Source organism: Gobio gobio, assembly GCF_949357685.1.
Source record: "Gobio gobio genome assembly, chromosome: 13".
NCBI lineage: Eukaryota > Metazoa > Chordata > Actinopteri > Cypriniformes > Gobionidae > Gobio > Gobio gobio.
In genome coordinates, this window is record NC_137106.1 from 24,687,594 (window position 1) to 24,699,935 (window position 12,342).

The 12,342-nt window shown below is 42.8% G+C and overlaps 1 protein-coding gene across 2 annotated transcripts in view; it reads right to left on the reverse strand.

Annotated features, from left to right (window-relative positions):
- The window catches only part of arhgef10 (Rho guanine nucleotide exchange factor (GEF) 10), a 70,450-nt gene that overhangs the window by 51,612 nt on the left and 6,496 nt on the right, over positions 1-12,342 (reverse strand). The window contains exons 1-2 of one of the 2 annotated variants that reach the window (XM_079833833.1): positions 7,868-7,913; positions 4,498-4,603 (exon numbers count right to left, since the gene is read on the reverse strand). In XM_079833833.1, coding sequence (XP_079689959.1) covers positions 4,498-4,534 — 37 coding nt within the window. In that variant the 5' untranslated portion in view covers positions 4,535-4,603; positions 7,868-7,913. Of the gene's footprint in view, positions 1-4,497; positions 4,604-7,867; positions 7,914-12,342 lie in introns of those variants that run through there. The other variant, XM_079833832.1, reaches the window with a different exon arrangement.

Here is a 12,342-nt window from a genome sequence, read left to right on the forward strand (position 1 = left end):
CTCGAAAGCAAACCGTAGGAACGGTCTGTGTCGAGGAAGGATGGAAGTAGGCGTCCTTCAGGTCGATCGCTGCAAACCAATCGTGAGGACGAACGCATTCAAAAAAGGCGTTTCGCAGTCAACATCTTGAACGGAAGCCGGTGAAGGGATCGGTTCAAGATGCGAAGGTCCAGGATTGGCCGTAACCCACCGGTTTTCTTGGGTACAATGAAGTAGGGGCTGTAGAACCCCGACCTCATTTCGGCTGGAGGGACAGGCTCGATCGCACCCTTCGCCAGTAGAGTGGCAATCTCCGCACGCATGACGGGGGCATGGGCCCCGGTCACGGTATAGCGGACTCCCCTGTAACGGGGAGGAGCCTGCGCGAACTGAATCACGTAGCCGAGCCTGACGGTCCGGGCAACCCAGCGGGACAGCCCCGGAAGCTGAAGCCAGGCTTCCAGAGACTGCACCAAAGGGGTCATACGGACGGCAGACGTACCCTGGGTGGGGCAGCGAGGCAGCGTTACCGGCACGGACAGGGGAGGCTGTTGGGCGTCCCGGGGTCGGGGCACGGTTAACGGCTGCGCCCTGACAGAGGAGACCAGGGAAGGACTCGCGTTCCACTGGGGTCTGCTCTGCCAGGGGGCTGGCGACAGAGAGGGACGAGAGTGGCGAGACCCGAGGGTGGCGCGCACTGCCGTCACCGATCTCTGGGGGCTCAGGGATGGGGTTGTCAGTTCTTTCTTTAACCACATTAGGGTGCTGCTGACCCGGGGGCCAGCAGCTGAACAAAAGATTCTCCCCCGGCCCTCCACCGGGGGAAGGAGCGGCCCTGCCGCCGTCTCCTGGAAAGAACTGCCCATCCCTGAGCCGTCCGCATCAGGAGCGCCGCTTAGCCTGGCGTTTCTTCGCGGGCTGCGGGGCTGGAGCGGACTGGGACGCCTTCCTGCGGCTGCCTCTGCGCGGCCCGGGTGGAGGCTGCTGCTTGGGTGGCGCAGAGGTAGAGGGAGCCGCAGGAGGGCGCCCTCGGCGGCGAACAGGCTGAGGCACCTGCGCGGGCGGTTGGGTTGAGGCAGCAGCTGACCGCCGGGGCAGGATATGTTTTATTGCCTCAGTCTGCTTCTGAGCGGCCAAGAACTGTTGGGCGAAGCTCTCGACCGCTCCGCCGAATAGCCCATCTTGTGATATGGGGGCGTTGAGGAAACGGGTTCGCTCAGCGTCACGCATATCAGACAGGTTGAGCCATAGGTGTCTCTCCTGGACCACGTTTGTGGACATCACCTGACCCAGGGAGCGTGCGGTCACCTTCGTCGCCCGGAGAGCGAGGTCGGTGGCGGCACGCAACTCATTGCTGAGTCCTGGATCAGCCCCTCCCTCGTGCATATCACACAGCAACTTGGCTTGGTAAGCCTGAAGAGTTGCCATGGTATGCAGAGAAGCGGCGGCCTGCCCCGCAGCTCTATAGGACTTCGCCACCAGGGATGACGAAAACCTACAGGCTTTGGAGGGGTGCTTTGGGTCACCACGCCAGGACGAAGCGCTCTGTGGACACAGTTGCATCGCAACAGAACGTTCGACTGGGGGGACCCCAGTGTACCCATGAGCCGCGGCTCCATCGAGGGAGGTGAAGGCGGAAGAGTTCGCCAAACGTTCACGGGAAGACAACGGGGACTTCCAGGAACGCGCAACCTCTTCATGCACCTCGGGGAAGAAAGGTATTGGAGGAGCGGCCGGACGGGAGTCCGGACGCGCCGCCCCCAAAAACCAATCATCCAACTGCGAACGCTCGGGCTGAGGCGGAGGGTTCCACTCCAGTCCAAGCGCTGCGGCGGCCCGAGACAGCATGGCTGTCAACTCTGGGTCCGACTCGGGCAATGCTGGCGCACCCGAAGGTGGCAGCACAGCCGAATCATCATCCTCAGATGACTCCAGCCCACCTTGTGATGCGGCGATAGACATCACTTCCTCTTCCGCCGCGCCAAACGCCACAGTCGGGACAGCAGGAGCTGGCCCCGATGTAGACGCCTGAGCGCGGACCGGGTCAGGTGCATGAGAGGGGGGTGTGGGCCGAGGAACTAGCGTCGGAGCTTTGTTCCACACCGTCGTACGTCGTAGTGACTGAACGAAAGGGAACTCCGTAACTGTATGAATTAAGTAAACAAGTGTGCTTCTGTTACATAATTGAACCATTGAAATGTCTTGTCCAGCAGAAAAAAGCAGTCTCTGCGTCCGTTTTTAACCCCTTTAAAACATGGAGTTCACGCCACCTTTCAAAAGCCATTTTTATCCTTGTTTTCACATATTCCCGGTTGAAGTCTCTTTTTTTTGTAGCCACTCTGAGGGTGCGTCTCTATCAGCCCCCTAGCTCAGTAGTCAGGGCACTGATCAGGGAGTCAGCCCATTGACTTGTCCTGATCAGTGTCCTGACTACTGAACTAGGGAGCTGATTGAGACGCACCCCGAAAGTCCGAAGTCTTTTGCATTTTACAACGGTTGAATCTCCAGTTGTTACTGGTGATTGTCGTTTGAACCTTTCTGGATCCGCCATCAAATTGGTAAGTTTAATTATATCAAGTGCTGTGAGAAAATGCTATAAATCTCCACCTCCAACATCCACACATGCAATATAGCCTACTAGCCAGGACACCTTCTTTATGTGTACAGATGTGACGTAATGACGCAAAGACATGCTTGAATTTCCCGCGTAAATCCACCAGTACCACTGGAATTTAAAACATTATTACAAGCTTACCGTTGTAAATCGAGCTAAGGTAAGCACACTGTATTGAACACTAGCTGGTTATGTACTTGCTCAATTTATTCTGGATAATTTTTAACCCAAAAATGTTACGGACTGCAGCTTTAAGATAACCTGTAGAAAGATTTTTAAAAAAAAAGTTTTCCCCATTGTTTTTATTTTTAGTATAACATTATAATGCCATGCATATTTTTACTTTTTTTATTTAACAAAACCAAACCAATGTATATTTGACTTCTGAGGCTTAATCCTAGAACAATCGTAATTAATAAATCGCAATTACAATTTCAAGGGATTTTGTCATAATCGTGCATTCCTAGCGCTGAGAATGCCAGCACCGGAGCGCAGAACCTGGACTCTTTTCCATTGTAGAAAAGTGAAGCCGCCAATGTCCCAATATGGCGCTGACATCTTGCTGCCCGAGTCTGTGCAGTAGTGAGTGTGAAGTGGAGCCACGGTATCAAGGCCCCGCCCACACTCCCACAGAATCGGTTAGTACAGTTTACTGCAGAACAACACATTATGTCGGTGTGAAATAAACGGTTATAGAAATGTAGAAATTAAAGTTGAAGCTCTAATCTCCTCCCGAAAATCCTGAAAAAAGTCCATTGGTGCTTCATTGACTACTTCACTCAGAGAAGCCAATGTCATTCATGAAGTCACACTCCCGTTTTTTATAGCATAAAATAACTAACTAAAACCAATCAACCAATTATAAAACCAATTTAATCATCAGCCTGATAAAAAACTACCTAAAATGACAGAAACCATCTTTGGAAAAAAATTATTTGATTGTTTCGTTTGTCTCACGTCCCATTAGATTACATGGAGAGGACGGGTTTATGACCTATACTGGGACCAACCACCTGGGAGCGATCGATCGAGACGCTTTGGCTTCACTTTTCAGGACTTGTGTGGCACACTTGACACAGATGCACAGGACCTCCATTCTCTTCCTACAAACTATTAGACAAAACTTTAAAAAGTATCATAGCATTTGCCATTTTATTATTAGTAATAGAAATTATATAATACTTTCTCATATACTGTCGGCATTTAGCAAATACAAATTTTTATAATTTAAATAAGTCTTTAAAGATACAATAAATATTTAAAAAATGTATTCATTTTCATTCATTAATTTTAGTTAGTAAAAATAATACAAAATTCGAAGTTTAAAAATCAAACTTCCTTGCACCGATGTGTGAAGACTATTGCATGAAAATTACCGCAGAGAATCATAGTGTAAAAGTTTGTACATAGGTACGTACTAATCTGGAACGAGCAAATGACAGCAGAATTTTCCTTTTTGGGTGAACTTTCCCTTTAATCAGCACTACTTTAATAAGTTAAACTAATCTTTCTCTCTTCTATCATTCTCTCTGCATCAAGATAGAGTCTCTGCATCGCTGCTTTTGTCACCTCCCCTGCATTCGTTCTGGCATTCCTCCGCTCTTCAACCCACACGCTTCTTAGTGGCTGAGCCATGGAATGTGTTTACACTGTTCATTCTCTTCTCCTCTCTATCCTTCAGGCTCCAAGAAGCATGATATTCCTGTGCATTCAACACAGTGAGAGTGAATATGACCATGACACTCATCCGTAAAACCCCTGTTGCTTTTAAATGATTTGACGAAAATAGACATTTTATTTTGGTGCCAGAAACTTTAAACCAACATCTGCATTTACACACTGTCTGCTTGTCAAAGTAAACACAGTCTGTGTGCTGAGAGCTGTGAGAGGACAGATCTGCTTACGGTCGGGTGGAGGAGGGGGGAAATCCTCCACGTCCATGCTGAACACGTTCTTCTGAGACACACACACTGATGATCAGGGAGAGATCCTTCACCAACTCTAACAAAGCTACAGGAGCAGAGAGACAGCGGTTAGCCACAGAGACAGAGTTCACCCACACAAACACATACAAGAATGACCTCATAGCTTAAAGCAATAGCTCATCCAAAATGACAATTATACTGTTATTTACGCATCCTCAAGTTGTTTCAAACACATATGATGTTGTTGTATTTGCCAGCAACACGAAAGTTCATATTGTTAAATACACAGATCTTTGCGTACAATGGCAGTTGATCAGGGGCCATCAAGTTCCAAAAGGACTGAAAAAGCACCAGAAAAGTGGACCATATGATTTCTGTAAATATTTACATTTATATTGGGTCTCATTCCCCAATAATTGAATACACTATTCATATTTGAACGCAGTACGCACATTTGAACATCTCGAACAAATCATGATTTGTTTGTGTAAACATTCGTACACAGATTTCACACACAAATTTGTGTGTACACAACTACGCATGCTTAGTGAATGAGAACCAATATTATTACAAAAATGCAGAAGTATTGATAAGAGAGAGAGCATGGTAACATATACAAATTAGATTTTTTTTTATTTTTAAGAAATTAGTTCAAGACAAATATCACTGACCTCTGGGTCAGCAGGGGTCCTCTCTATGACTTTTTTATTTCTGCTTGTTTCTGTATGTTGGTCGTACCACAAGACTTTTGTGGACAAAAGTTTGTAAACAATATAGAAAGCCAAAGCAGTTTTTTTTCACCTTGTCATTTTTAATCAAAATGTCCTAACTCAATCTTCTGGGGAAAACAACAGACTTTTCCATCATTTAGTCAGCTTAAACCCAGCCCCTTTCTCACAACTGGCTGCAAGTTTCTATTTATTTTTGAGTGCAATGCCCACATTAAAATTCAATCAACAAGCGATGGACAAAACCAAGTAAAACTGATAATCCGTTACACTAGGGATGTACGCATGTCACAACACAGAAGAAAGAAAACTAAAACTTTCATTATATTGCAATTTTAAGGTCTTCTTTTCAATAATTTCCTTCTTTTAAAGAGGCTTTTTTCTTCATTCTGATATCAGGACAGTTTTATCTCCATGACATTTTTGATTTTAAGCCTCCCAAAAAATACCAAAATTAATTTTAATTCAGAAATAACAAACATTTTAAATAAATAATAAAAGACTCATCCCGACACAGAAACAATGGGTACACCAATGGTGTCAGTTAGGGGCGGGACTATCTGTTTTACTAAACAATAATTTTATCCCTAAGCAGAGTGTTTGGGAAAATCTGAATGGAAACAGTCTTCTTTTTTTCCATTTGGTGCACATGCCAAGTTATCAGCTTTAAGTTTAAAAATAGAACATTAGTAGCCTGACAAGCCAGACTAGGGCTGCTCGATTATGGAAAAAATTAGTGATGCACCGATCATGATTTTACATGGCCGATTCCGATACCGATTTTTTTCAAGAAAACTGGCCGATTCCGATTCCGATACCGATTTCCGTTTTTTTTTTTTTTTTTTTTAACACAATAAAAGAATGAAAGTATACATGAACAAGATGTTTATTTGGTATTTAACAGGCTAAATTGGCTTTTGGCTAATGAAAACAAGTCCGCAATTTGAAATTAACAAGAAATTTAATTGGAAATTAAAAGACTGAAAGGTGAAATTAAAGGCAACAACTGCATATTCTGCAATCCAAACAAAGATGTTACTTAAATCAGCATTTGTTTTTAAATTCAGTGTACAGAAAAAAAGTCTTTACCAGTGAAATTAAATAAAACCAAAGTATATAATTGTTCCAAAATGTTAAATCAAATAATGTTTAGTGCAACGAAAAAAAACTAAGAAGGTGCTTTTTAAATCAAATTAAGTCAATGTAATTAAGGTAAAATAAATGGTAACACTTTAGAATAATGGTCATTAGTTAACATTAGTTAATGTATTAACTAACATGAACTAACCATGAGCAGTACATTTGTTACTGTATTAATAAACTGGTTCGTTAGTTCAAGTGTTGGACAGATCAGTTGTTCTAACCAGTCGTTAAAATGATTCGGTTCAAAGGAGTCATTGTTTCGCGAATCGGACATTAGCAGACGCTTTGTGTGAGCAGATGAAGCTGAGCTGAACAAACGCTCACTATCTGCACTTGTGCAGGGCGCGGAGAGGTAGGCACGCGCAGGAAAGCGGCTCTTCCTCAGTTCTCCAGTTTCCGTTTGTAACACACTAGTGACATGTTCGCGAATGATTGCAATATAGGCGTATGTGCACGCGGGCGCACTTCCGGATAAATCGGCAGAAAAATACAAAGAAAACCGGCCGGTCGCCGATCACGCGCTAGAAGCAAAAACCGGCCGGTTCCGGTTTTTGGCCGGTCAACCGGTGCATCCCTAGAAAAAATCATAATCACGATTATTTTGGTCAATATTGAAATCACGATTATGTAACACGATTATTTCACATGACTTGTGTTGCAGCCACTACCATGTAGCAAATCTTGCACGTAGCATGTTTCTGCTCGTCATCTGATTCCTCGAAGCCAAACGGTTCCCAGACAACGGAGTTGGTTTTGCCTTTTTTGCTCACCAAACGCTGCTGTAACTGCCCTCCTTCTGCCATCTTTACTCGCGCAGAGTTTTTAAATTCCAGCAAATGATATGCACACGAGTCACGACCTGAGAGAGTTTGTGGCTTCGGGAGGGGCGGATGTGCGCGTGCGCGTTTCATTCAGAACGCAAGACAAAATAAGAGTGTTCTTGCAAAACAAAACATGGCAAAATAATAATTTTTTCTCGATTGTACTATTTTGGTGATCGTTGGGAGCCAAAATCGAAATCGAAATTCAATTAATTGCACAGCCCTAAGCCAGACCCACATCAAGATGATCCGAGTGGCGGGATAAACGGTTGTCTTTCAAATTCCCTCTGCACGCAATAGGATAGCGCTACAACCAACCAGAGCAACGAAGAAGGTGAAGCGGAGCTACTCTGCCGTCATTATGTTAAGCCCACCCACCGACTCTATACACGATGTGATTGGCCTGACCAGAGTTTGTTTTTTCCAGCTCGCAAGCCAACGGAGAGTTGCTAGAGTACCCTGGCTGCAAATTAGATTTGCTGCCGCTAGGCTGCGTCTAGATTTCTAGGCTAGAACATTAGCATACCTACCTAAACTTTTTTTTTTAATCAATTTAAATAATTTTATTAAAGAAATTTGAACAGAACAGTGCTGATAACTCAAAAACATCTCAGTCTCCTCACAATTCACCAAACCATCACATCTGCTCTGACTTACCTCCTTTTAAACCCTGTTGATTCTCATCATCATCATCATCATCTCACATACACCTTCAGTCCACAACCACTCAGAATCTGGCCTGTTTGTTCATTTGCACTGATGTGACTTCTGTTATCATTGCAGAAAACTACACCACCAGAACATACTGGGCTAAAAATTTCTCCCCACCCTGTCAGCAAGCTACACTCTATGTCAAAGTCAGATATGTAATCAAGCGTCACGTGACATTGGAGTGGCAGTCTGTCACTGTTGGCCCACTTATTACATCCAAATTGGAAACGCACGCACATGTACAGACATGAGCGACTCCAAACTATCTGTGACAGGGAGGGATCGAAAAACCCTTTATCTTTTTCTGCATCCCTCTCTCTTTCTCACACACACACACACACACACACACACACACACACACACACACACACACACACACACACACACACACACACACACACACACACACACACACACACACACACACACACACACACACACACACACACACACACACACACACACACACACACACACACACACACACACACACACACACACACGCAACAGTGCTTTCCTCTCAGCTGTGTTTCCAGATGAGGGTCAGTGGAACAGTGAAGTCATTCTGTGGAATAGAGGAGTTTCTATGAGGCTCATGTGTGTACGACCCTGAGGGTCAGCGAGAGACGAGGCGGACAGACTGACGCATGACTATTATCACGCACAATAAGATCCTGGCACAGACACGCAATCTGTTCTCCCGTTACCACAGTATAAGTACTTAGCGCATGCTACACACAACAACTCACGAGTCACTAACACACATGACGAGAAGAAAATCTATTTTGCTGACAGTCATTGTAATCATTTGGAATGACACAGCAAAGTGACAGCCCAAATTGTTTTGCAGCACTGGTCAAGAGTATTTCCCCCCCAATCAATTACTCAATAAAACAAAAAATATATGTAAACAAACATGTATGTGAAATATTATAATGCATTTAATTGATGCATTGAATGAAATTTTGATTAACTGATCAAATTTGTAAGTAAAGGCTTTTCCTAACTTTCTGTTCATCTAAAAATATTTAATAAAAAATGTATCACAGTTTCACAAAACATATTAACAATTCTTGAGCAAATCAACATATTAGAATGATTTCTGAAGGATGATGTGACACTGAAGACTGGAGTACTGATGCTGCCTTGATGAGCAAAGCTTGATGAGCAAACCAGACTTTGAAATAAACACACACACACACACACACACACACACACACACACACACACACACACACACAATTGAAGAGAAGACGAATAACATTTTTTTACTTGATTGTTGTGCACTATAACAGCAGGTCCTTATGACACAGTCTGTCAATGAGCTTAAAAAAGAAAAAGAGACAGGATGCTAACTGCTTGTTTAGTCTACACACTATTTGAAGCTTATCTTTCTTTCTCTCAGCCAACAGACTCCATGTGCCATAACATTGAAAAAAAAAAAAGAAATATGTGAGAGATAAGAACAGATATCGGCCTAACTTTTGGTGGGAAAATCAGACAGACAAGAAAATATTAAGTCAAGGTGCAAGTATTCATTTTTCCCCTATTAGATTTGACAAAACTTCTTCATATAGACATTTGGGAATGTCCTTGTGGAAAAAAAACTGATTCATAAATATGGAAAAACAATTAAAAACGTTTTTTTTTTAATAGTGACCTTTAGTATTTATAATTACCTTCTTATAAACTATAGAAATGTATGGTATATATACAACCCCAAATCAGAAAAAGTTGGGACAGTATGGAAAACGCAAAAAAAAAAGAAAAAATAAGTGATTTCTAAATTTACTTTGACTTGTATTTCATTGCAGACAATATGAACACAAAATATTTCATGTTTTGTCAGGTCAACTTCATGTCATTTGTAAATATGCATCCTTTCCTGTCATTCAGACCTGCAACACATTTCAAAAAAAGTTGGGACAGGAGCAATTTAGGGCTATTAATGAGGTAAAATGGTTAAATAATGATGTGATTTGAAACAGGTGATGTCAACAGGTGATTGTAATTATGATTTGGTACAAAAGCAGCATCCAAGAAAGGTCTAATCCTTTAGGAGCAAAGATGGGCCGAGGATCGCCAGTTTGCCAACAAATACGTGAGAAAATTATTGAAATGTTTAAAAACAAAGAAAGATAGGAAGAGATTTGGATATTTCACATTCAACAGTGCATAACATAATTAAAAGATTCAAGGAATCTGGAGGAATTTCAGTGCGTAAAGGACAAGGGCGCAAGCCTAAGCTGAACAACCGTGATCTCCGATCCCCCTGGCGGCACTGCATCAAGAATCGTCATTCATCTATAAACGATATCACCACATGGGCTCAGGACTACTTTGGCAAACCTTTGTCAAGTACCACAATACGTAGTTACATCCACAAATGCCAGTTAAAACTGTACTGTGCCAAAAGGAAGCCCTATGTTAACAGTGTCCAGAAGCGCCGTCGACTTCTCTGGGCTCGGAGGCATCTGGGATGGACCATCACACAGTGGAAACGTGTACTGTGGTCAGATGAATCAGTATTTCAGGTATTTTTTGGGAGGAATGGACGCCGTGTGCTCCGGACCAAAGAAGAAAAGGATCATCCAGACTGTTACCAGCCAAAAGTCCAAAAGCCAGGGTCTTTCATGGTATGGGGTTGTGTCAGTGCCCTTGGCAAAGGTAACTTGCACTTCTGTGAAGGCACCATTAATGCTGAAAAGTACATAGAGATTTTGGAGCATAATATGCTGCCTTCAAGAAGACATCTTTTCTGGGACGTCCATGCATATTTCAACAAGACAATGCAAAACCACATTCTGCACACATTACAAAGTCCTGGCTGCGGAGGAAGAGGGTACGGGTACTTGACTGGCCTGCCTGCAGTCCCGACCTGTCTCCAATAGAGAATGTGTGGCGCATTTTGAAGCGCAAAATGCAACAACGAAGACCCCATACTGTTGCCCACCTTAAGACTTGTTTGCAGGAAGAATGGGACAAAATTACACCTGAAACACTTCATCACTTGGTGTCTTCAGTCCCTAAACGTCTTTTAAGTGTTGTGAAAAGGAATGGCAACATTACAAAGTGGTAAATGCTTTACTGTCCCAACTTTTTTTTAAATGTGTTGCAGGTCTGAATGACAGGAAAGGATGCATATTTACAAATGACATGAAGTTGACCAGACAAAACATGAAATATTTTTTGTTCATATTGTCTGCAATGAAATACAAGTCAAAGTAAATTTAGAAATCACTTCTTTTTTTTTTTTTTTGCGTTTTCCATACTGTCCCAACTTTTTCTGATTTGGGGTTGTATATATCCCCAATTCCTGATCAACTGTACTTTGAGGGAAGAGGCCAAACACGCACACACACATTTATGTTGGGTTTTCCTGTTTTATGGGTACTTTCCATAAACATTTATTTTTATATACAAACTGTATATTATATCCCCAGAACCTTTCTGCAGTTTTACATAAGCAAAACATAATTTAGTATTTATAAGCGGTTTTCCCCATAGGGAGCAAACAATTTCTCCAATGTCAGAACCTCCAGAGTCCTCACATCGTAGGGTTTACCTGGACCACGCACACACAAACCAACAGGAAACAGAGTAATGACAGAATGTGTGAAGCTTGAAATAACAACACACCTGCAGAAGAACAACACAAAAATCAGAGCTGTGTGTGCAGAAACACTAATTTATGGATCAACATTAACACAGCGCATTTCCCTTTAGAGCATTATGACACCATGACAATATATCACTTAAATGACAGGTAGCTAACAAGAGGGAGCTTTAAATGACAACTTTCAGAGGTCTGTGGCTTAGGATAAGGCAGCCATCGGAGATAAATTCATTCCTACATGACAGTCTCAATCTTTCGTTCTCTGTTCTGATGAAACAACAAACCATAAATTTTGCAGACCACACTGCTACACACAACTCACAACCACACCGCTGGTGTGAAACAATAGACACTGAAACAACGTTCATTAGGCATCATAAGGACGTTTTAATTACAATTATATTAATTTCTTCATTGCTTTTACTATAAATATTATTCTGAAAATCGAGTTGTTTTTTTACGAAATGCATAAGTGCTTGTGCGATGAACATGAAACATCCAGAGAGTTGGGAAGAGTTAGTACACGTGTGTGTGTCAGCATTGGACATGATGAGATGATCAATGTTTAGTCTGAGCTTGACTTCTGGGTGTGTAATTGTGCAGGGCAAGGGAAAAAACTCTGCTGTTGAAATGTGGCTGCAGGGCTTCTACCAGTCTGCCGCTTCCTGTATCACTCCAGACACGTCTGAGAGAATGAAGTCAGTTTGTTAGTGTAACACAAACCCATATGCCTCATTGCGCACATTTACCTTAATTTTGAATACAAATCTATGGAATGTGTGAGACCAGACCATTAGAATTCATC